At 41.1% G+C, this 25,644-nt stretch overlaps 2 protein-coding genes across 2 annotated transcripts in view; one reads left to right on the top strand and one right to left on the bottom strand.

Annotated features, from left to right (window-relative positions):
• Nucleotides 1–24,692, bottom strand: OPN3 (opsin 3). Its single transcript, XM_076334199.1, has 4 exons — nt 24,309–24,692; nt 7,927–8,246; nt 6,548–6,799; nt 1–459 (listed from the first exon to the last, which is right to left on the bottom strand). The coding sequence occupies exons 1-4, from the start codon at nt 24,658–24,660 to the stop codon at nt 196–198; spliced, it is 1,188 nt and encodes a 395-aa protein (XP_076190314.1). The 5' UTR covers nt 24,661–24,692; the 3' UTR covers nt 1–195.
• The window catches only part of WDR64 (WD repeat domain 64), a 96,962-nt gene continuing 95,673 nt past the window's right edge, over nt 24,356–25,644 (top strand). Inside the window, exon 1 of the mRNA XM_076334198.1 lies at nt 24,356–24,388. The gene's annotated coding sequence lies outside the window, so the exon portion shown is untranslated. The remainder of the gene's footprint in view (nt 24,389–25,644) is intronic.

The following is a 25,644-nucleotide window of genomic DNA, read 5'->3' on the forward strand; positions in this document are numbered from 1 at the left end:
GATGCAGACATTTCAGTACTGTGACCAAAACTGAACTGCCTGCAGAGCTTCAGATGCAGAATCCCTTCAGTATTTCACAGCTTAAGAATGTGGTTTCCTTTGGCAGCCCACAGACACCACCACTGAAACCGGTCTCCAACCTAAACAGTCTGCTGGCTAAAGTCCATCTCATTCTCATGTCTCTTTAGCTCATCCCTATAGCGGCTTTACTTGGATGACATTTACTTTTGTCCCATTGTGTTTACTGTTGTCATCTATTTGCTGAGCGTCATCACTGGTGATAATAAAAATGACAGAGGAAGAGCTGAAAGTCACTTTCTTCTTTGGCCTGTCCCCTGCTTTCTGAGACATAACTATTGGTCGTACTGGTTTGTCATTCCCTGTTGCTGGTGTCTCTTTCACAGTCCTCTGGAATCTCATTAGGCGAAAGCACAGGAGTTGCAAAAGGCATCGTCGAAACTGCAAGAGAGAATAAACAAATGAAGTTACAACTTCCTAAGCATTCACTATCATGTACGATCCAGTGAAGACAGCAGTATAGTAAATATACTCAAAATAACAAATTTCTGCATATCTCCACCTTGTTCCGAGTTAGTTTCAGTGCTATAACAAAGATGGTGGCTTTTTAGTGGGCACTTTTTTCCCCCTACGCCAAAGAGCTGAATAGGATCACCTAGCCAGTAGAGGGCACTGAAATGCAATTTAATATTTTACCAGCAGCAAGATCTGCAATCAACAATCTGCAAAGAACAAGAGGACTAGGCTCCAAAGTCTGCTATAGGTATTGTTCCCATCTTTGAGTATTCAAAATATCACACATTTGATCTAGCAGGAGAAGAGTATTCTCAGAAACACTTCACAGGAATATGCAGAGGAAAGGAACAAGGGGAGGAAGGGCATAAAAGGAAGAAAACATCACTTTGTAAGTAACTCAAGGGTCTGGAACATTAACAAAAGCATTGAATGTCACAGATAAAATAAAATTTCAACAGTTGGTAACACAGAACTAAAATGTTCCCATTGCATATGGAAGGAACAGAAATCTTACAGCTAATTAGAAGCCATTTATGATACAGGAAGTCTGTTCTACGTTGTGATTAAATAATGCAAGGTATTCAGTGAAAGCTCACATCAGTATACAGAATGACAGCTACAGTAGTGGCACTGTTTTAAATGCTCCAATTACAGCCTCCCCTTCACAAAGCAAAGCATTCAGGTATGGAGGTTAAAGGATGCACTCATTCAGTAGTTCCATGTCTGCACACATTTAAAGCTCAGAGATGATCTTTTGGGGAAATTCTCTGGTTTTATGAGAAATAAGTGGGCAGCTTCCTCTTCTTTTAGTAACTCATAACATGACATGCCTGGAATACATGAAGAGGACTTAAAAAAAACCCCCAAAACAACAGGGCGGGGGGGAAACAACCCACCTTTTCTCTGAAAAGGGAATAGGACATGTTTCTCAACAGCCTTCCATTTAGCTGTGTTCAGGATTATTCTGTATTATCCTGCATGGTCACTGACTTTGCTTTTCTAGCTATTATGCAAGAAGCTCTCTGACATGCCAGTTTGGAACAAGGCTTTGTTACATGAAATTAATTCTACTCTGACACAAGGGAGGCAATAGGTCCTGTTAGGAAGGGACCTAGAAAGTTACAAGATGATAGAGAAAGGTAATCTGGTGCTATGTAAAAACACAAGAGAATGGTCATGTGGAGGCTTTGAAGATTTCAAAGATAATGTGGTACCTCTGAGTAGCATGGAAGTGAGAAGGCACAAGCATGTTAGAACAGGTTTGATAGAGGAAGGATATTATAGAGAAGAACTGGTTTTAAGATTCATTCTGAGGGCAAAATAACCCAGAAGATGACCAAAATTATCATCATTTTGGTCTTAAATCTGGAATTAGAGGTGACTAAGAAGCACTTCACAATGCATCTCCAATAAGCATGTTCAGCTGATTTGTTCTTATCCTGGCTATGACTTTACTGGCATTGTGCCTGGTACCAGTTTGATTTGCTTCTGGGTATCAGAACCGACAAAATCTTTTTTCAGGTTAAACTACTTAACTTAAACTTTTATATACTCACTGTATTAAAAAAAAAAAAATCACACTATTGAAAAATACTTTTTGAACATGACTATTGTTAGCTCCCCACACCCAGGCCAGCTCTGATATTGTGCAGCTGTGTAACCTTAGATCAGCCTGCTGTGAAATGAGCTGTGGGGGAAGAGCTGCGAGATGCCACAGTGGGGGCTCCTGCCTTCACTGGGCAACAGCATTTAAGCTCACCCTTGGCCCCGGTCTGAGCTGCACTGCAGCCTTTGCCTGGCCTCCCATCTGGCTGATCGGACCCACTAACTTGACTGCCTTGTCCCTACAACTGCTGGCTGGCCTGGGCTGGTGCCTCGCAATTGCAAACCAGCATAGGAAGTCACAGAAAATTCCGTCTCTATAATGAGGTAATGAAAACCCAGGGAAATCCTTCCAGCAGTCATTCATATTTCTTTACCCTTTGTCAAGTGATTTTGTTAAACTCCAGGTATCTTTAACTCTATACAATCTTGGTTTCAGAAGTTGACAACGTACATGTTACACTCTCAGTTAATGTTCAGGGTTATAGTGAAGCTATTTTAATGTCTAAATAAATTCACCAACACTGCTTAACTTAAGGCCAACGAGGCAGATATCCTGCTGGGAGTCTGTTATGGACCACCCAACCAGGATGAAGGGGTGGATGAAGCGTTCTACAAGCAGCTGGCAGAAGTCTCTCAATCGCTAGCCCTTGTTCTCGTGGGGGACTTCAACTTCCCAGATGTCTGCTGGCAATACAACACAGCAGAGAGGAAGCAGTCTAGGAGGTTCCTGGAGTGTGTGGAAGACAACTTCCTGACGCAGCTGGTAAGTGAGCCTACCAGGAGAGGTGCCTCGCTCGACCTGCTGTTTACTAACAGAGAAGGACTGGTGGGAGATGTGGTGGTCGGAGGCCGTCTTGGGCTTAGCGACCATGAAATGGTAGAATTCTCACTTCTTGGTGAAGTAAGGAGGGGGGACAGCAAAACCGCAACCATGGACTGCCCTCCGGAAGACTTTGGCCTGTTCAGGATGCTGGTTGAGAGAGTCCCTTGGGAGACGGTCCTGAAGGGCAAAGGGGTCCAGGAAGGCTGGATGATCTTCAAGAAGGAAGTCTTAAAGGCGCAGGAGCAGGCTGTCCCTGTACGCCGTAAGAAGAACAGGCGGGGAAGACGACCGGCCTGGCTGAACGGGGAGCTCTTGCTGGGACTCAGGAAAAAAAGGAGAGTTTACCGCTTGTGGAAGAAGGGGCAGGCGACTCAAGAAGAGTACAGGGATCTCGTTAGGTCATGCAGAGAAGAAATGAGAAAGGCAAAAGCCCAGCTAGAACGCAATCTGGCCGCTGTCGTTAAAGACAACAAAAAAAGTTTTTACAAATACATTAATGACAAGAAGAGAGCCAGGGAGAATCTCCATCCTTTATTGGATGCAAGGGGGAACATTGTCACTGAGGATGAGGAAAAGGCTGAGGTACTCAATGCCTTCTTTGCCTCAGTCTTTAATAGTCAGACCAGTTATCCTCAGGGTACTCGGCCCCCCGAGCTGGAAGACAGGGACGGCGAGCAGGATAAACTCCCCATAATCCAAGAGGAAGCAGTCAATGACCTGCTACGCCACCTGGATGCTCACAAGTCTATGGGGCCAGATGGGATCCACCCGAGAGTGCTGAGGGAGCTGATGGAGGAGCTCGCCAAGCCGCTCTCCATCATTTATCAGCGGTCCTGGTTGACGGGGGAGGTCCCGGACGACTGGAGGCTTGCCAATGTGACGCCCATCTACAAGAAGGGCCGGAAGGAGGATACAGGGAACTACAGGCCTGTCAGCCTGACCTCGGTGCCGGGGAAGATTATGGAGCGGTTCATCTTGAGGGCGCTCACAAGGCATGAGCGGGACAACCAGGGCATCAGGCCCAGCCAGCACGGGTTCATGAGAGGCAGGTCCTGCTTGACCAACCTGATCTCCTTCTATGACCAGGTGACCCGCCTAGTGGATGAGGGAAAGGCTGTGGATGTGGTCTGCCTGGACTTCAGCAAGGCCTTTGACACCGTCTCCCACAGCATTCTCCTAGAGAAGCTGGCGGCTCACGGCTTAGACAGGTGTACTCTGCGCTGGGTCAAAAACTGGCTGGACGGCCGGGCCCAGAGAGTTGTGGTGAATGGAGTTAAATCCAGTTGGTGGTTGGTCACGAGCAGTGTTCCCCAGGGCTCAGTACTGGGGCCGGTCTTGTTCAGTATCTTTATCGATGATCTGGATGAGGGGATTGAGTGCACCCTCAGTAAGTTTGCAGACGGCACCAAGTTGGGCGGGAGTGTTGATCTGCTCGAGGGTAGGAAGGCTCTGCAGAGGGACCTGGACAGGCTGGATCGATGGGCCCAGGCCAACTGTATGAGATTCAACAAGGCCAAGTGCCGGGTCCTGCACTTTGGCCACAACAACCCCATGCAACGCTACAGGCTTGGGGAAGAGTGGCTGGAAAGCTGCCTGTTGGAAAAGGACCTGGGGGTGCTGGTTGACAGCCGGCTGAACATGAGCCAGCAGTGTGCCCAGGCGGCCAAGAAGGCCAATGGCGTCCCGGCTGTATCAGAAATAGTGTGGCCAGCAGGAGTAGGGAAGTGATCGTGCCCCTGTACTCGGCACTGGTGAGGCCGCACCTTGAATACTGTGTTCAGTTTTGGGCCCCTCACTACAAGAAGGACGTCGAGGTGCTGGAGTGTGTCCAGAGAAGGGCAACGAGGCTGGTGAGGGGTCTGGAGAACAAGTCTTATGAGGAGCGGCTGAGGGAACTGGGGTTGTTTAGCCTGGAGAAAAGGAGGCTGAGGGGAGACCTCATCGCTCTCTACAACTACCTGAAAGGAGGTTGTAGCGAGGTGGGTGTCGGTCTCTTCTCCCAAGTAACTAGCGATAGGATGAGAGGAAATGGCCTCAAGTTGCGCCAGGGGAGGTTTAGATTGGACGTGAGGGAAAATTTCTTTACTGAAAGAGTGGTTAAACATTGGAACAGGCTGCCCAGGGAAGTGGTGGAGTCCCCATCCCTGGAAGTATTTAAAAGACGAGTAGATGTGGCACTTAGGGACATGGTTTAGTGGGCATGGTGGTGTTGGGTTGACGGTTGGACTCGATGATCTTAGAGGTCTTTTCCAACCTCAATGATTCTATGATTCTATGAACTGCATTCAGTGGTTATCTTCATAGTACTGATGATTTACAGAAAGATGTTTAGTTTTCTAGTTTCCACATATTCGACATGCCACTGATAACTCCAAATACTTCCATTCTCTCTTTGCTCTGTAAAGCACTAAAATGAGCTAGTTACCACCATTAAATCAGTAGTCTACTTTTCATAATGAAGACTACAAAAGCAGACAGAAATAGAAACTTGTTTTTCCTCATAGATACAAGTATGTCTTCTTAACAGTATATTATTTATCTCCAAAAAAAACCATTTCACTGTCATTCACATGAGAATCTGGCTTTGAATACAACTAAGCTCTGAGAATTGTTACTGGTGTAATATTTTTCCACCAAAAATCACCAATTTATCAAGACTGAAATGATCCAAGACAACGTGCCAAAATTTTGTAAAATGTTCACTTAAAAACTTAATGGAAATATTTTAAGAATAGTGTTTCACTTTCCTACTTTAAAATTGATTTTTTTAGTATTGTACACTTAGAAATTTTTAAATTCATAACAAATTACAAATTTCTGTTGCCACTTGAGATTTAAAAAAAAGACATCTTGAAATTTTGTTTACTTTTTCTTCCAGGGGCCAGCTGAATAGATACCTCCTTTTGCTTGCAATGTTCTTTGTTTTTCATGGTTGAGCTCCTGCAAAGCAACATATCAGGAACGTGCATTCCTAAAACTTTTCTAGGTTTAAGCAGAACTGGAGTATGGTCAATTGTTTCACTCCCTGGTATTTTAACATTATTGAAACATCTTACTGACATATTTGCTTAGCAAAACCCAGTCTAAAATCCCAAACAGGCTGTCACTCTTTTTTTTGTGAGCATACTTATTTGAAATACTATGTTGAGTTGTTCAATCCTTGTGTTGCCATAATGGAAAAGTTAGAGGCAAGTTTTTCTTCCTAAAAAACAGACACCAGATATTCTGAATTTTGTCTGATAGAGTCCTGTTGTGGTAAGGGAATGATTTAGATGAGGTTTTCTAGTTGTAATGCATTTCATGGGTAAATTGTCAGAACTAGAGACTTAAGTTTTGACACTCCTTCCCCTCCCTTTCACACGAGTGCTCATGTGTGAATTCAGACATTTAAAATCCAATTTCTGATAGGGTAGTACTTTAAGCACCACCAGGGATTTTAATTCTACTAGATCTTTGCCATTTATCCTAGCTGTTCAAATAAAAAAAAAATCTAGGCTTTACAGATTAAAGTAAATCAGATCTAGCCTCTACAACTGTGGCATAGGCTACTAATTATTCAAATAAGAATATCTTTAATGTACCTACCTTTCTACTCATGAAGATATAGATGACTGGATTATAAGCAGTGCTTGACTTGGCAAAGAAAGATGGGATGATAGCTACTGTTGGAGTTACAAGGTTGCTATAGCCATATGTTACCAGGAGGGAGACCACTGCATAGGGCATCCAACAAATAAGGAATATGGAGATCATTAAGAAACACATTTTAGCCACCTTCTTTTCATATTTTAGAAGTTTGATCACTTGAACAGTCTGGAAATCTTCCACACAGCAAAGCTGTAGAAGAAAAAAAAAAGAGATAAAATGGTAAAGTAAAATAGCTCTATGTTTTACTTGAAACTGAATAGTTCTAAGTTTATTTCTAAATAACTAATTTGACAATTTAGTTTTAGGCACAGACACTATACACCTTATCTCGTGAACCACAATTCTTCTGGAAGTTTACATCATGCTTCCTAGACTTTTACTGCTTATATTAAATGTAAAAATATGATCTGAGGAGAAATAGAATAGCAAATCTACTGGAAAACAACAAATCCAGTGATGTAACAAAACATGCCACGCTTATCATTGTAAGTATTTTAGAAAACCAACTTGCCCTCATCCACTGGCATAAGCAAGTTCAGTTCACATTTAGTGGTCCTTTGTCTGACTAGTTAGACAATCCTGTAGATTTGTCTCATCAGCAATCTTTAGAGAGAAGAAAATTTCTTTAATAGATTTCTCCGTACTGCTCTGCCACTTAGTTTGTTATCCTGAAATTATGAAATCTCTGTTTAGAGCAGAATACTAGGCAGCAGGTTCCCAGTGTCGCCTGAGTGAGTCATAAAATGAGGAAAAGACGGGACATGTACATGAGTGTTCTCCGTAACAGTTATCGGCTGTGCCAATACTGTTGACCACAAACTTGAATGGGCCCAGACTAATTACCCACAGAATATGAATCATTAACACTTTCTGACACTGAAGATCCGAATTACAGTGGGTTGCCTTAACATGGAAAACTGGTTTAACAGGGCCTAATCTCCACTTGGAAGAGTTTTACAGGGTTATCTTCTCAAGAGTTGCAAAGAGGAGAGAGGGAGTTCCTTAATCAGGAGAACCGCAAACAGTCTCTTTTCCCCGTTTCAAGGGAGGATCTGATGTGGATTAGTGAGTGTGAGCAGCTCCCTAACCTGCCTCCCACTAAAACTACACAACAAATAGACCATGGTAGCTCTAGGTTGGTTTTCCTCCAACCTTACATCCTTTCTGATAGTCCCTGACATGGATGAATATTAAACATTTAAAAGTTTGAATAGGAAGTGAAAGTGCAAATTTAGGCTCTGATTCAAGCTTAATATACAGCATCAGCAGTTTTCACTGAAAATATTACATTAAGTCTTTTATTTGAATCAACTTACCATTCTTACTGCATATAGAATATGGCCATAGCAATAGGCCATGATCCCAACAGGTGCTACTAGACAGCTAAGGAAAAAAAGGAGCACAAAGGAGGTATCATTGGGGTCTTTCGACTTCCAGTCCACTGAGCAACCTAAGCCATGAATTTCCAGCGTGTATCTGTTCCAGCCCAAAAGAGGTGCTCCAGTCCAGGCTAATGAATAGAGCCAGATGTATGTGATAGCCCGCCAAGACCAAGAGAAGTCAATCACTTTTGCGTGGACTACTCGAATGTAGCGTTCATAGGCAAGAACAGTGAGAGTCATAATTGAAACAATTCCTGTAAGAAAAATAAAAAAATAAATCATTCACAAACATTGCAAATTGGACTGAAGTCCTCTTGATAAATGTTTCCTTTACTAGCAGGTTAACTCAAAATTAGCTAGCTCATATTATGACTCTAACACCAATAAGCTTTTTGGGTGACACCCCACTACTCACTAACTACTAACTCAAACAGTATCACTAGCTTCAGAACTACTCAGAGCAGGTGCTGGAATCTGACCCATGATGTACGATGGCCAAGAAGTAGGACAAGAAAAAAAGAGACCAAGCTAATACTTTTCCCTAAACATTACTTCATTAAGAGAGATCGTGCTACAAGAGGTGGTTTTTTGTTGGCAATTGTTGTGAGGTTTTTTTGTTGTTTTGTTGTTTGGGGTCTTTTTCGGTTTGGGAGGGTAGGGTTTTTTAAAAAAGAGAAAAAGCTGCTATATAAAAATGATATAATTAGCAATAACAAAATGTGTTAGAAACCTAGAAATTCAGAGTTGAGACTGAAGTCAAAGAAAGCCTTCCACAACCGAAAGCACAGAAATGCACCTTTAATGTGAACAAAATGACTAGGAGAATTCCAACTTCTTTCAAGATTTCCTGTAAGTCTTTGTATTCCAAAGAACAACCAGGAAAGCAGAGTGTTACATTGCTGAAGGAGTCCCATCTGGAAGACATTGGGTTAAGTGGCCTCTCCTACCTTGTTGCTATCATAAAAATATCATAGTCTTCATTTCAGTTATTTGTGTACTCTTCCTTTTCTGTCCACCTCAACCCTACTACACACTTATTAACATGTTATGACAGAAATCACAGATTATTTTCAGCTCTCAGCATTACCCTATCAAGACACTTATTTAATGAAGTCAAGGCAATTCTGTCTTGATTAGAATATAAGGATTTCTGTTTCAATGGTCTGTGAAATTTAATGATTAAGAACCAATCTGCTCATCACGCATGTGTCAGTCACCCGAAATCTGTTACAATTCAGTCAAGCCCATATACATAGCCTCTTAAACAACACAAAAGGGTGTATTTCACAGCACTCTGTGAGGTTATACAAATATCTGTGTCTAAATTTGTGTACACTTTATCTAATAAGAAGTACAGGTATTTGTCATGCATACACACAGCATTTCATTTCTTCAAGTACATTCATATTTGGCATAACATGCATTTATACAGCTGTGATAAGGTTAAACATGCTGATTTCACTGCCAAAAAAAGAATAACCATTATATCCAGCAGAAACCTTCAAAGGTTATCACAGATATCTGATCTCACTTTAAAAAAAAAAAAAAAGATAAGCATTCAAGGAAGACAAATTAACAATAGCACGCTCAATCACCAGCAACATGGATTTTAGTAAGGCAACTAAGAATAACAAAACCTAGATAAACACATAGCCTCTGTCTCAAGGCATTCATCAGCAAAACCAGCATACTATTAACCTCATATCTCACAGAAGGATATACTTTAAGATCTCTGTAAGAAAGTTACTTTATCCTGCAAGTATTAGAAGATCCCTTTTACAGGTGATGAGTTTAGAAAGCTTTCTTGATTAACAGGAAGTATTTCCCACTCTAAACGAAAACATGCCACATTCTTGTCGTGGCTCTCTTTGAAATGAAACAATGAACTTTTCTGGGTTTTAATATGTACATTTTTTTGCCAGTGTTATCTTTAAGTCTTCATCACAAAGAAGTAGATATTGCTGGACATGCAGAAGGCAAGGCAGACTACTTTCACAGTTAGTTTTGTGGGGTTTCTTCTTGTATAAGTTATTGCTTTAGGAATTTTGTTTCTATGGCTTGAAAGAGAAATTAGACTAGCAAATGTGGACCAGAGGGTTTCCAGAACACTTAAGGTTTGGTTGGGTTTTTTTTTTTAAATGAAGTTGATAGGAAGTCCTTCATGCCCTTTTTCAGGACCTACCATGCTGAAAATAGATTGAAGAATGTGGATCTATGCAAGATTTTAGCAGGAATTAGAAAATAATTACAGAATTATATAGGTACTATTCTACACTTATACTAGCTCAGGTAAATGCTTTGTACAATCAAATGCAGTCTACTTCCTGAAACAAAGTAAAGGCAAGAAATTCACTTCCCATTTCTCTGTGCCCAAAGACTAGGAATTACAAAATTTTACCTGATGGTTATTAAAATCATCCACAGACATGTTTATGGAGGAAATTCACATCACTGAACTGTAGGCTCAGTTTGCTTACATAGTGCACTGAGGCTTTGCCTGTGATCAGTGGATAGAAAGAACAGCTCCTCAGGATGATGAGTCAAAATTCCTAAGTTAACCCCTTGCTCTTTACCACCTTCCTTCTCTCCCACTAGAAGCTCAGGGAAACCAGGTGGATAAATAAGGTACCTACAATGGTATTCAATGACTAATGTCCCTGTGTACTCTTACTATTCCCCATCAGTTTTTATACGAGTACTGAATTCTGGCCATGACAAAGCAATCAAAAGCACACACACTTGGTTGAAAGTACAGGTGTTCAGAAGCAATAATTTACTGAGTCCTTGACATTTTCAAGGAAGTCATTGGAAGCTCAATATCTCTAAGACTTTGTACTCACACATAGATCTTTGAACAGTTTTCGCTCAAGCCCTTTTCAGTCTGAAACCAGTGCTCTTTCAATGGATACTTGAGTTTTCTACCCAAACCATAAAAGGGAGCTTGGTTAGCCTGTTGGACAGCATGTACTGAAATGCAAATCCCTGTTCTGTTGGTATTCAGGAAGTGTCTGGTAGCATGTAGGCATGAGGCAAGAAGTTCAGGTCACAGCATGTTACAGTAAATTTGTCTCTGATGCAGGATCTCTACTGTAACAAGGTCATAGCTATAAGAGCAGAGGTTGAAGTAGTTAACCATAAAAATAGAAGTTTGATGCAAAATATCCTTGCAGAATAAGACAAAATGTAGGGAATTTTGTCCAAAAAAGCCCCTCATGTGCTGTGGAGCCATGGCTGCCCGTGTATTTGTGATATGCAGAAACACCTGTAAGAATAGGAATACTGAGATCTGCCCTAAGGAGATGAGTTTTAAAAATTGTATTAGAAACAAAGTCCGTAACTAGGGGGAAAAAAAAACAACACACTTTAATTCTCAGGGAGGGTGCTGCAGATAATGCTGTTTGAGAGTCATTTGGGTTTTGTTGTTCTTGTTACTTCTACAGTGGGCTACATGACAGAGGAATTCATAAGAAAACAAAATTTCAGTGTGTTCCACGGGTAGAAGCCACGTTGCAAGTGTGCATCACATCTAAGTAAACATGTTTTTAAATGGACAGATAAGCACCTTTTAACTCTCAGATGAGGGATAACCAATAAACTACTTTTACTGAATGCGCTGAATTGAACTACAGACAGCATCTCTCAGCATTCAGACATTACTGAGTGGAACAGAAATAGCCAGAGGAACAACTGGGTAGTGTCATCAGCATTTCAGAAGCAATTTAACTCACAGGAATCCAAGATTGCACTGCTTTTTTTGCTCTCCCCTCCTTTAATGTTACAAAAAAACCCTATGGAAAACACTGTATGAAATACTACTATACTCCCATAGAATGTAAATAACTTTTAGAGCTGTAAATTTCATTGTCCATCTTTTTAATATACAAATTCTATAGAGTAACTCTCACAACTTAAGTTGAGATTCATTACTCCATAGGAATTAGTAGTTCTTTTTTAGAACTGTTTCCATGACTTAACATTAATATCTTTATTAATGTACTGTAAGATTTTATGCCTTTTTTCAAAAAGAAATAAAGTTTGCAAAAATCTGCACACGATAAAACTTATTTTGACTTTACTGTGTAAAGTCTGTGTAAAAGGTTAAGCTTGTGATTTCAAGGTTTCAAATGTTACTACTACAAGTTGTATAAGCCCTCAAAATACAAGCAGCTGCACAACTCTCAGTTACACCACAAACTGGGGAGCTCTTGCTTTTGATAGAAATAATGACTAATTCTTGGCAACAGTTTTCCAACTTGTAAAAGCTGCAACTATTTATTTTATTCCTAACTCTAAAATATAAAAGAGTTCTCAGTAGAATCTTCAAAACTGTCATAATGACTTAGGAGCTTATGTTCCACTAAAAGTCAGTGGAGCATAAGGTCCAGTTTTGCACTGGGGGCAGGGAGGGGTCCTTGTTTTTTAATAGGACTTCAGTACAGGCAAGGGCAAGACTAGAGCAGAAAACAATGAATTTTCCCCACATTATGCATCTTTTCCATTCTGGATCAATATGCAATCAAAGCACATTTGATATTTCTAACAAAAACTTTGAGAAAGAAGAAGCACAGATTAGCTCATATAACTAGAATAGCCTCATGGATAGACCATTAAAGTATGAACTGACTTTCATATCTGTGAATGATCTGCAGCAACAACTGGAAACCTTATATGTTATTTGAGTTTCTCAACTATTGGGAATTTCAGGTATTCTGTGTGTGCACTTTGTGGCAACAAATTTCATTATTAAGCTGCAAAGCCATAAAATGCCCAAGGGTCTCATACAACTCTAAGTAGCGAGAGCGGGAACATGCCTGCCACCTCCGCACTTAATGATACAAACTAATAACACTCACAGTACAAAAATCGTGAAAAAGTCTGTTCAAACTCAATGCGCCAGTCAGTGTGCAACATGCATTTTGACAATCTGCAGTTTTTTTCCATATGCTAATAGCACTGTCAAGTTCCAACCAAATTTCTACAAAAGACAAAATAAAAAAATATTTAATGAGTTACTTATATTTTATTTGGGCAATTACCTATACCTCCTCTGCACTGATCCGAAGGATGGAAAATTTCTTCTCAAATGAGGAAATTCTAATTACATGAGAAGTGGGGAAGGGAGAACTTATACATTTTTGGTAGGTAAAATTAATTCAGATGGAAATTAGCTCTGATATCAAGGGATGGTTTCAAGCAGCAGTTGTGATATATTCAACATCCTAGAGAGTACTGCTGGAACTTTACAGCTCTTTATTATGATAAACAAAATGAAAGAGTTAAAATAATCTCAAAAGGAAATCTAAGATAGTTACTTTTTTTCCTCACAGTAATCTAGGATTCTATTAAATCCACTCTATTAACCTATTAATGCCAATAACAAGATAGCAAAAAAAAAAAGACATCTAAAGATGCATCTACAGAGTAATTGTTAAACCTACATCTAAAGTCATGGCTTTCATGAAGTAAGGCAGAGCTTTTCACAAGACTTATCTAGATGCATAGTTCAAAGGGTTCAGTAAGAAGTCATTCATTTTGAAGTCACCCACAAATGGATTTAAGGGGTCATTTCTTAAGGGCCTGCTTCTAATAAATTCCTGCCCCTAGCAGACTTACTTGCAGAGGTCTAGAAGTCAGTTTTTAATCAGACTTTCCATCTTTAAAGAAAATAATTTTTGAAAGAAAATAGTTTTTGAATCAATAATAACTAGCAAATAAGCTTGTAATGTACATGCTTATCAGTTTGCCCTTGAAGCCAAAGCTGTTATATCAAAATAATTTCTATAAAAGCTAATCCTCTAGATTGATGTGTTTTGTTCTGCAAGATAACTAGTAGAGGTGTAACACTGGTTTCAGATACACAGTTAAAGCTTGAAACAAATATATGAAAAATTCAGCTTTGCATCATAGTTTCATTAGATGTAGTGTGTATTTGCTTCTCGTCCAGATTTTTCCCAGCAAGTGTCAATGACACTACAGAAAAGGCTGAGTGAAGTTTATTACGGTTCACTGCAAAGAGTTCACGAGTGAATCCTGAAGTCTTCATTCAAGCAAAATTCATATTAAACATTAATGAAGCCTCTGTACATAAGGACTTCATCCATTATTCACTTTGGATTTTAACCTAAAACTTTCAGAATTATTTCAATCTAGAGATCTTCCTTTTCTATATTATGCTCCACTTCAGCATCTTTTAATCATCTTTCCACTGTTAGCGATTTCTTCTTTTAAAACATTGTTTAATCATAAAGTTTATCTTGCATCCCAACAAGTCACTCTTTATGGCCAGTTCACAGTTCTGTATCTTTGCCCAATATTAACACTAAATCCCTATATGAGGAAGGATGGAGGGAATGCTTAGATGATCACAGTTAAGGGGCTTAAATGCAGGATTGTGTACAGAGCAATGAAAAGCACTGGTTATTGTGGTTTGGATAAACCTATTAAATTAATCTCGATAAGATGTACATCTGAGATGTGATGCTGAACTGGTTGAACCCCTGTTAACAGTCCATTTGGTGGATCTGATAGGATATCTATGCTGGGCATTAAAGATTCTCTGCTTTTTCTGTGGTCATTAAGCCTTCTTGTCATAACCTATATTTAAAAACAATTACGGATAACATATACCTGTAGCTACCTTGATTTTCAAACACTATGCAAGCCTCTATAAAGACCTTAATATAGTTTGGATGACAGATTCATTTTTAAAGTAGAAGAAAAAAAATGGTCTACTTGCTATATCCTTCTTTTGTCTACTCGTCGAACTTCTAGGCAAATTTGAGCAGTAGTGATATGGTATTAATTTCTCTACTTCCAGTCATAGCTGCATATTCAGATCAAAAATGACAACAAAACTTGAAAGTTTGTTTCCACTGTAAAAAATAATAAATTCATGATGCTAACCTCAGTTAGCTAATTCAGGTTAAAACAGAAGTAAAAACAAGGCTTTAATTTGTATTAGCAACTGGAATTCTACACTACAGAGAAGCGTTGAAAACAACTTACTAACAAGAGTGAAAAACATAACCTTTTGTTATGGATTTCATGCAGCAAAATACAATTTTTTTTTTTTAATTTTTTTTTTCCAGTATGGATTAATTCTTAACATTGATTTCTCTATATTGACTCTATCTGTGATGTCAAGCTTCAAAGCGATCCCAGAACTTTTAACACTAAAGAACAGGTGTAAGTGTTCTTTAACTACTCATATGCTAAATAAAGCACAAAGGCTGGTAAGCATATACCTGGCAACACTGTGGTAACTATCCCTAGTATTGATGGTATCATGCTATGAAATTAAGCAACTTACGAGACTCCGTATCCTGTGAGGTTGAGGCTCTCTGAGGCAGGGGAGGAGGGGGAAGGTGGTGGTTGTGTGTTGTCCTCAATGTTATCTCATGATGAATGGTTGCATACATCTGATATTTAGCTTTATGCTGGCTAAGTCAGCAGAGCTTGCAGATTCTCTTTCATACGTGACACTCTAGTATGGATCATCTCTTTGCAATGCTAGGTCCTCGGTATTTCATGTGTTAAGCAGATGGAATGTCCTTCAGGTATGTAACACGTCTGGCCTGATGCCAGAATTCCCCCATAGCGCTGAGCTGGCACTTGCTGTGTGGTGCCATACCCTTGTGGGGCAGCAGGAGCTGACTCCCAAAATTTTTAGCTGATACAGCAGGAAAAGAAAGGAACCCTACACATAGTGTTAACTAAAATAGACACACACACAAAAAATCTCACGTAAGTAGAACATTCGTCACTTTCTCAGAGAGTCTGTGAAGTCTGTTTTCAAAGCCATCCCTGTCGTATCTCCCCACCTACCCAAGCATGGCTTGTCCTCTATATTCCTCCATCTTCGCTATTTCTTTTTCAGTCCTGCTGCCTATGAACATCATCTTTCATATCACACATTTCAGTGGGAAAGGATGGGAATACATGGCAGTAGCAAGTACAACTACTTTTCTTCTTCGCGTGCTCAGAAATCAAATTGAAAGGCAAGTCTATGACCACAAAGGATCTCAAGTCACAGCTATCACTAAAGAAGTGAGAATACAGCCCATTTGTCCAAGGATAATGAAACTTGAAGCATTAATACATACACTGATTGAGGTATCTCTGTCACTACTTCTACATGCCTCTTTCTGGTGCCAGTTCTTTCAATAAATTGGTCTATTACAGCCCCTATGAAGCAATCATGAATCTTTGCTTTCAAACAGTTTTAAGCTACAGAGGACTCCATCTTCTCCCTCCCACACCCATCAATTAAAATACATTAATTTTTGGATCACTTTTGGTTGGCTGGTAAACAGCAGGTTATAATGTCCATTGTAACCAAAGAACATAACGGTGTACTTGATTTAAGCCAAATCTTGGCAGAGATTTGCCAAGAGCACATAGATGCAAGGCTTCTTGTGCTGTCCCCACAGAAATGCAGTGCTTTGCATAATGCCATACACTTTGGTGGCAGTTCTCACCTGGAAGAACCTCACATTTTTTAGCCCACTACGTATCCGCATCATCCATGTTCTTGCACTGCTTCCAACTACCTCATATTGATTTATGCATGTGGATGGCTCCATTCATTTTCCATGTGCAATTCAGTTTTTGTGGCCTAGCACAGAGGAAAGCACTGAATTTTACTTCCTCCACACCCCCCAAACAGCTTTTCTGGAAATGATTTAGATTTCATTCTGAGTGAGCTGCATATTTTAATATGATTAAATATGTGCTGATTAAAAAAAGTCTGTTACAGAAAGCCATTATGGTTATTGTTTGTATATTAGCCCCTGAAACGAGAACCTGTACTTTTCTTCAAGCAAGGGAGAGGCAGATATGGAAATTCATTACTTTGACTCTCTTAGCAAAAATATGCATTTCAAAACAATTTTTAGTTTTTACCCGAAACAAGTTTTGTTACACTTAAAGCTTCTTGAGATACTTGAAATTTATGTATTTTGATTCAAGACTAAAGCCCAATTCTGAAGGTTAATTTACTCTACTAGCAAATCAGTCTTCCTAACTCTTTCTGAAAGACTTGACTGCTAGTGTTTACAAATAATGCTTGTCTAATCTATAGATTTTAATCTCAGAGAATACTCCTACCTGTAAGTACTGATTATAAACACTCTGTGTTTAGGAACTACAGGTGCTAGTTTTAGCTCTGATTTAAATCTCGGCAATTACCCTAGCATGGATGGGGTCATTCTCATTTAAACTGCATAGGTCAAATGCAGCAAAAGTGTCTTCTTGTTTAAGCCAGTAGCAAGCAATTTCTATATTGCAGCTCTTCTCCAGTAGCCAGCCACTCAGAATCAGAGAGGAATGATAAGCTATTTCTTGCTGTTTGGGTTTTTTAAATAAAATTCTCATTTTTGCCTCTCTCTTATTTTCCTAGTGAAATACTGCATTTAGTGTAGGTTTGATTATGTCTCATGTAATATTTATTTCTTCTGTACTCTGGGTTTTTCCAGGAGTCATATTAGTCTTGGTACAGCATGAAATACTTTGAGCTGCAGTGTCAATCATCAGGGAGAAGAGTGCAAATCACATCTGCACTGTATTGTCCCATACGATGTACGTATTCTGACTTTATAATCCCTAATTAGGACAAAGTAATGCAGTGCCCCTCAGAACAGAAGCATTAGTTTCAACTACTTCTAACAACCACAATTGCTTCAGCCCTCTCCATGCAACATAAAACTTACTTGCATTGTTTGCCATACTGCCCCCCCCTCAAACATGGCTTGTAATTTGGACAGACGGGGTATCAGATATGTATTCCTGAAGACTGAGCATCTCTACAGAGCAACTACAGCATAACGTAGCAAATGAAATTCAACTCTGAGACAGATCAAGACTTCTGTCGAAGGGCATATTATTTTGCATATCAATTAATCCTTGACCTATATCCAAGTGCTGAATTACTATTTTGCATACCTAATCAGAGGGGAAAGGCACTCTTCTGCAATACCTCCTCACCTCTTTCACATTTGAAAAGCTAAACAGCAGCAACTGAGTAGAAGCTACTTCTTGTGCATGGCAAGACAAGGTGCTACTGCACTCCATAGTTCTGTATTACTTAATATATTAACTAATCTATTTGAATTCAGCAATTAGGTGTTATAATATGTTTTAGGTGACAGCTATGTATCACTTATAATTTTTCAACAAATTTTAGCATCTACAGTCAAATCTAGGTAGATGAAAATCACTTCTCCTAGACACAATAGACTTCAAGTATATTTTATATACACCTCTCCTATAAAACTACAGTGGAATTAATCACCTCTTCCATGTTCAATCCTGCAAGTGATTAATTCACTTCAAAAAAATTGCTAAAGCTGAAAGCACGCTGATTGAGTCTCCAGCTGTCTGTAACAAGATCTTAAAACCGTCTGCCGAGTAACCATAAAAAACACTTTTAGTGAGGTTAAATCAGTGCATAACATACAGTACATAACATAACATACATAACATAACATACAGTGCATAACATGCAAGAGGGTGGCACAGGGCATCATTCTTCCAGTGTGCAAAGAAGAGCCTTAGATGAAGTAGCTAACAATTATATACAAATAAATGTTTTTGCTTTGTTTTAAAATAGGCTGTAACTGAAGCCAGGTCCACAGGACAGAGTCTCTGGCAATTAATCCTGACTTCAGTATTAGGGGGAGGGGCGGGGGAAATCAGCTTGCCTTAAAGCAAATAAAATAACCTTTCAGAATTGTACCCTCTCTTCCTCAGCAAAGAGATTCTCCCTCAGTTGTACACTCCGCAGCTTTTCACAGCAAAGTACAGTCTGTAAAACTACTTACAAATTTTCCTGTCCTCCAGTTCACATTACTGGAAGGGAGTATGTACCTGAATCTCAACATTTACTTGGTAGCTCATCAAAATCTAGCTGCTGTATACCAATGGTGACTTGTCCAGAAGGATCATAATACTTTCAATTAATTTGACATTAAAAGCTGGCAGGTTTTTTTTACCTTTACAAGAACAGCTTACAGTTAGGAAAGACAGAGGTCTCTAATCACACTTTAGTAACGCTAGCCTTTCAATCACAAACAGTTAAGGTTTAATAATATAAAAGCCTACCCCAGAGTACACCCTTACTACGCAATCTTCTGTCAAGAGAGTGCCTCAGATACATGATTTTGGTTCCTTTTCCTCAAGACCATTGAGGAAATGGTCCTTTCTTCCCTTGCTCGATTAAACATATTAGAAAGTGTTAGAACAACACTACTGGCAGATGGTTTAGTTGCCATTACTTGTAGTGAAGTGATTTATACTTGAGAGGTACATATGTACGTTCCACATGATCAGACTAGCTTACTTCTGAACCCTCAGGGCCTCATCCCATGTACAGAAGGCATTAAAGCAGACATCCACTGCCTGTGGATGGGCAGTATACAAACTTCTCTTGTGCACATCAAGTTCTGCAACAGTCAGTGTCATTTAGAAAAAAAAAATCTTGTTTGTCTGTTTGTGAAAAGCCAGCAGATGCACATGAAGATTATTATGCCCTAAACCTGTATTCCACAATTAACAAATTCTTGCTTCAGGTAAGAAGGTATCCATGTCTATTAACGAAGACATTTGGGTATGTTTAGCTGCCAGGTGTCTTCTCCAGCAATTATACCAAAAACCTATGCTCTCAGTGATAGACAGTAAACCTCCCAGGTATGAGTTGTATTACTACATCGGATAAAGAGATTACGCAGATCTCTACTACTTGCAGCTTGGTTGACTACCAACAGGGAAAGAGTTACAAGCTTTTACATAAGGAGAGGGTGGCAGGCTCAGTGGGACTAGCATAGAGTTGACTGCACACCTCCATGGAAAGGTGAGCCTCACAGTTTAAATACATCACTTAATTGAAGTAGCTATCATATTCCATCAGGATACACCACCTGTTAAAAGACAAATACTGGAACTCAGTATAACTAAATTAAATGGGAATTACTGTCTAAGACAGACAACCACATCATCAAAGCTTAGACTAAGACCTGTCAGTCATCCCATCCATGTCGTTTTCCCCACACTAGTATATGGAGTGCTGAGAATGGCTTTGTAATGGCAAAGAGAAGCTCTTTTCATGGCCTTTGTTGTGAAGACACATGTACCTAAACTTATCTTGACTTCAGAATATAATGAATAAAAGAAAACTGGGATTGTTACTTGTGTGACAAGGACAGATGTTCAGCAGTCAAAGTTACCGGTTTTGCGCTCTAGCAACCAGATCTCTGCATGTTCTAAAGGCTCAATAAAAAGCTTTCAAGTCCCAGAAAAAATAGCCAGCAGTAGCACAAACAGCAAGTCCTGAGCTGTACAACACAAGAAGCAGATATTACTACATGGGCTTGCCTACTGATAGTTATGATAATGCAAAAATAGACTATTGCAAGAACATCAAAAACAGCCATTTATCCTTAGACAGACAATCTGTAGTTCTGTTGCCTTTTTCTCATCCAAAAGCTTTCAGAACATGGATGTCTGCTTACAGAGTCTAAATTCTGGATCTCATATGCCTTCAAACTGCTAGACTGGCTGATAAAATGAGAAGTACTTTTACACAGGAAATTTTTAGATTCTCCAACACAAAATTCCTAGGAGAAGTGTAGAGAGGGCTCTTGTTGTTGTTGTTGGGGGGGGAGGAAGTTGTCATCATTACATAACAAAGATTTCTGAAACTGCAGATGCTACCAGTTTATTTTAAGCACACATTCCACCTATGTATTTAATCATATTGGCATTCTTAAAAGGAAAACAGAAATACCTTGATCTTGGGTTTCAAAACAGCACGAGCAAAAACCTCGTAACAACATGCAACAATTTAAAATAAAGCTGCATGATCATGATTTTCAAAGTGATTCTTAATTATTAACTACAGTAATTTGAAAGAATCTAGTTTTCAAAATTTGTTGAGAATTAACTCTGAATTCAAAGTGAAAATCTATTTTTTTTTTAAAAAAGCAGCTTTAATCACATGTCCCAAACTTGTTTACTGTCAGGGGAACCTCTCAGTCAACAAGTGTGGAAGACAGCTTACACTGAGTATTGGGGCTTAGAGGCTGTTCTTCCAAGAAAAAAATTACATCAGGATTCTCTTATTTGAACTTAAAATTTAACAGGCTTTGGACCTGAAGGGCTCACATAGCAACGTCCAAGTTCATACTCAAGAATGTAATTACATAGCTGTCAATAAACAGGTTTTGGTCATCTAATGTAAAGTGAGCTAGACTGGGTCCAATCCCAGCAAATACTCACAGCAGTAACCTCACATATCTGTTATGATTTAATAGACCCCATATCCATGGTATCAGAACTACCCCCACTTTGTTCTAGAAATGTCTTTATTAGGTCACTCTGGTTTACTGAGCAATTGAAAACTGCAACTAAACAGAGTTAACTACTCTGTTTAGTTAATGAGGATCTCACTTTTAAAAGCTGCCAATTTTGTATGTCTTCTGATCAATGAATGTACTTTTTATTCCCAAAAGTTCGGGGGGGGGGGGAAGGGGGAATGGATGGATGGGAGGAAGTGTTACACTTTAAGAATCACTGCTAGATAATATGCATAGAAGACTTCATTACATTACCTTCCCCACCCCCCCAAGATAATAGCTGACTTGGGCTTTTATATGCAAGAGAAGTGTATTTATAAATACAATACCTGGTTACTCTGAATGAAATATGCCATCCATATCTCCACCACCACCAGGAAAGAAGAAAAAAAAAAAAAAAAATCAGAGACCTTCAAATCACTGCTCTCTTCATAGGCATATTACAAAATGAAAATAGAAGCTATGGTGGCAATAGTCCAGATGGCAAACAAAGTGTGATGCTACCTGCAGGGCATAATTTTTTTTCTTTTCCTCCCTCGGTATTGACATGCCCCTGCAGTCCTACTCAGTTAGGTGGGGAACCACTTATCTTCACAAACAGAAAAGAACAATCTTTCTATTTCCAGATGAGAATATGAAAACAATACTATGTACAAAAAGAAAGCTTAAGGTTAGACATAACTTTATTAGGTTAGCGTCAAATTATAATAGCCAAGTTAAATACTTTCTATTACTTTACATGAATAAATGTTCATGCCTGAACAAAGTAAATTCAGGCATCAGATATTCCTGAACATTAAGTTGCGCATTCTCCCTACTTCCATATGACAGACTACACACAAACACATACTTTTCTAATACATCATTAAAAAAATTCTTCCTACTGAAACACACTATGGAAGAGGAAAATAGTATGACCAAGCACAGGAAGATGTAATTTTGTAAGTCAGTAATGCTAGCTGAACCACTCTGTAGATAAGGCCCATGAATTTGCCTACATTTCCTTATGAACAAGTTTATTAGAGGGATGCAGGAAAGCATCAGCACCGAATACATTTATAGTGACAAGTTACGCAGCACACCTCAAAAAACAGAAGTGAAAAAAAAAAAAATCACGTGTGATCAAGCATTTTGCCTGCCAATTTATCTCTCATTGTTTCTATTTGTTCCATCTTTGGAAGATGGTAAGAGATGATTATAGTCTGCTTTTTATATTACCCCTACTACACATCTCATTTTTTGACCCTATATGCAAAATGTCTTCATCAAAAGTAGTAAGCATAATATATAAGGGATAAAGATAGGAAGTGATATAAAGATACTTCACTTCTCCCGTGTAAGCTTAATGTTCAGCTACCTAGCAGAAACTGGTTCACAGACACTTGAGTTTCTCAAGTATTTGAACTGGCTAAGTGATATAGACAGCCTTATTTTAGCTGGGTTCTTTAGTACTTTCCCTGATAACACTAGGAAACAAATGTCTGAGAGCTGGGCACCGCAGAAATCATCCAATACCAGAACTTGCACAAACATCTAACCACATCCTGCATCCACCACAGCTTCCAAGACACAACATTTTTGCTGTACTACACAGCAGCAGTCAAATCAACCATGAGAAACCAGGCACCTTCGTCGCAGCAGCCCACCAAAGGCATACAGTAGCACCATGTGAAACAAAGATTTAGGCAGGAAAGCTGCAAAGCTTATGAAACACTTTAACTTGCCTTATTAAAGCCAGTTCTCAGCGCACACACATTGTGTGTGTGTGCACACGCACAGTGATCCACCTCTAATTTATACGCCTCTGCCAGAAGAGAGGATCTAGTTACTAATTAGCCAAACACTTTCACCATTAGGAACACAATCCTGTTCTTTTACAGCATCCTTCCGTCAGTAAAAAGAAAGCTATATTTCTTTTAACAGACTGCACGTACATAGCTGGACTGCACCCTGTTCTTTTGCAGGCTTCTGTAAAGGTTACGTATGAATTTCAAGAAAGAAAACAGTAAAGAGCTTACATTTTCTAAAAATGGAAATAGCAGAAGTACTCCTTCTGCAGTGCTAAAAATCCCATTTCACAGGAATCGGTGGTTTCCCGAATACCAACTGTGACACTGTTATGGCTGAAAGATAGTACCTGTTTCACATACGGATAAAGAAATTCAAGGCGTTGCCACACGCTGGACAGGCAGACAAGTCCGGACACGGGGGCGGCTGCACCCCTCGGGGGCAGGGGAGCACTGCCACAGGACGCAGTCAGGTTTCCACCTGTTCCACCGAGGGGGGACGCTGCTGACCCCACAACCAGAGCCGTACGTGCTCCTTATCCACAGATCGCAGCGTTTCCTCATATAAAATACAATCTTTTATGCTCATTAAGTCTGCGCAACACTCGGCCAACTCGGAGACCCCTTTTAACAACACTGCTGTCTTTTCCCGTAAGTTTCCCGTCACACCGGCAAGCGCGGGAGGCCGAGAAACAGACTCCCGATGAATTAACTGTTTGCTCCGGACCGCTTCCCTCAGCAAAGCCGACTTTCTTACCAAAACTCTGCCGTGCGGCGCCGCCGGGAGGGGGGACCCCCGACCCCAGCGAGCCGCCACGACGGCGGCTCCTCGCCCGCCGCACAGCCTCACGGCCGCCCGCCGAGCCCCCACTCCCCCGGCAGGGAAAGCGCCTCCTCCCGCCCCGCCAGGGAAGGGGGGCGGGAGCGCTAACTGAAATGGGGCGAAAAGCTGATCAAGGGAGGAAACCCCCGGGACGAAGCTGTGAGGGACGCGGCGGTCGCCTGAGGCGGGGGAAGGAGGCGACGGTTGGGGCGGAGGTACGTGACTGTTGGGGACAGGTGGGGTGGGGGGACAGGGCGCGGCACCCCCGGGGAAGGCGGGCAAGGAGAGCGAGGGCAGCCGAGAGGAGGGACCCAGCGGGACAGGGAGGGGACGTGAGGCCACCGTGGCCCCGTCACCCACCGAAGAGGCTGTTGCTGAAGCCGTCCCAGACGCAGCCAGCGGCGTCCCACACCCAGCGGCTCCTCAGGCAGGACATGAAGGTAAGGCTCACGCCGAAGACGGACACCAGCATGTCGCTGAGGCTGATGTTTACGAGGAAGAGGTTGGTGGGCGTGCGGAGCCGCTTGAACTTGTAGTAGAGCACCAGCACCAGCAAGTTGTTGCACAAGCCTAGCATGCCGATGGCGGCGACAAGCAGCGCCAGCAGCTCGTAGGTGCCGGCGCTGAAGAGGGGCCGCTCGCCCGGCACCTCCTGCTCCGCCGCCGTGGGCTCCGGGCAGCTCGTCGTGCCCGTGCTGTTCCCCAAGGGCATGGCTCACAGCACGCCGGGGCCCAGCCGGAGCAGGACTAAGCCTCTCCGACCGCTCCCAGCCCCATCGCAGACTGCTAATGAGGGCAGGAGAAGGAGGAGCCCCCTCCGCCTTCCCGCCCACGGAGGGCGCGCCCTCGGGTGGCTTCGCCCTTGCCTGCCCTAGGGTGGGCCCGGGCCCTGCCCCGGGCCCTGCCGGGCGGTCAGGGCGTTGCTCACGGCGGCATAAACCCTGCGAGCGCGTTCTTGCCGCTACACAACGCCTGTGTGGGTGCCGCATGGCTCCTTCTCAATAAATACCTCACCTCGGCCTCTCACTTGCTGCGGTGAGCAGCCTGGTCATGACTGGGATGCAGCTGTCTCCTCCTCTTCATTAAAATCTTCCTTGTGTTTTGGCTCGGTACGGCTGCCTTCAGCAGCGATTCCCTCTGGGGAGCCGCGTTCGGGCAGGCCACCTCAGCACCCTGCCTGGGGAAGAGGTAGAACCTGCTGAACCAATATTTAGAATTCTTCTCCAGATATCCTGCCAATGAAAACTCCTATTATGGAGATAGTTTCTTCTAAGGTGCTTCCCCACAGTGCTCAGAGGTGGCTCTAGTAGTTGCATCCTCACAAAACGACCAGCAGCATCAAGGCCCAGGCAAACTTGTGGTGCAAGTGAACACCTTTTTGTCAGCCACGGAGCAAGTAAGGTACCAAAGTTCACACTATGAAGTCACCTATTTTTATACCTTTGTCTCCAGTGTGTGTTGTGTGAAAACAGTACAGGAATGCCCAAGCTGCCTGTGTACAGCTCTAGCTGGTTTTAGTCAGGGTGTTGTACTGACCTCCAGCTGTGCTAAGGTAGCTGTGCTGTCTCCAAATCCAACCTGTCCCTGAATGTATCACAGTGATTTTTGCTCAACATGGCTTTGGGCCTAAAACACCTTGCCAGACCAAACACCACTCTTCCTCACAGGAAAACCTCTAGTTTGTTTGCTTTAACTA

This window comes from Aptenodytes patagonicus, chromosome 3 (assembly GCF_965638725.1).
Source record: "Aptenodytes patagonicus chromosome 3, bAptPat1.pri.cur, whole genome shotgun sequence".
NCBI classification, from domain to species: domain Eukaryota; kingdom Metazoa; phylum Chordata; class Aves; order Sphenisciformes; family Spheniscidae; genus Aptenodytes; species Aptenodytes patagonicus.

Bases quoted from the DNA above. Each gene is read 5' to 3' on its own strand.
- OPN3 (XM_076334199.1), bottom strand. From the start codon at position 24,660: ATGCCCTTGGGGAACAGCACGGGCACGACGAGCTGCCCGGAGCCCACG. The intron at 8,247-24,308 runs GTGGGTGACGGG...TTTTTCTTACAG, and splicing joins CTTCAGCAACAGCCTCTTCG to GAATTGTTTCAATTATGACT. The intron at 460-6,547 runs GTAGGTACATTA...TCTCTCTTGCAG, and splicing joins ATATCTTCATGAGTAGAAAG to TTTCGACGATGCCTTTTGCA.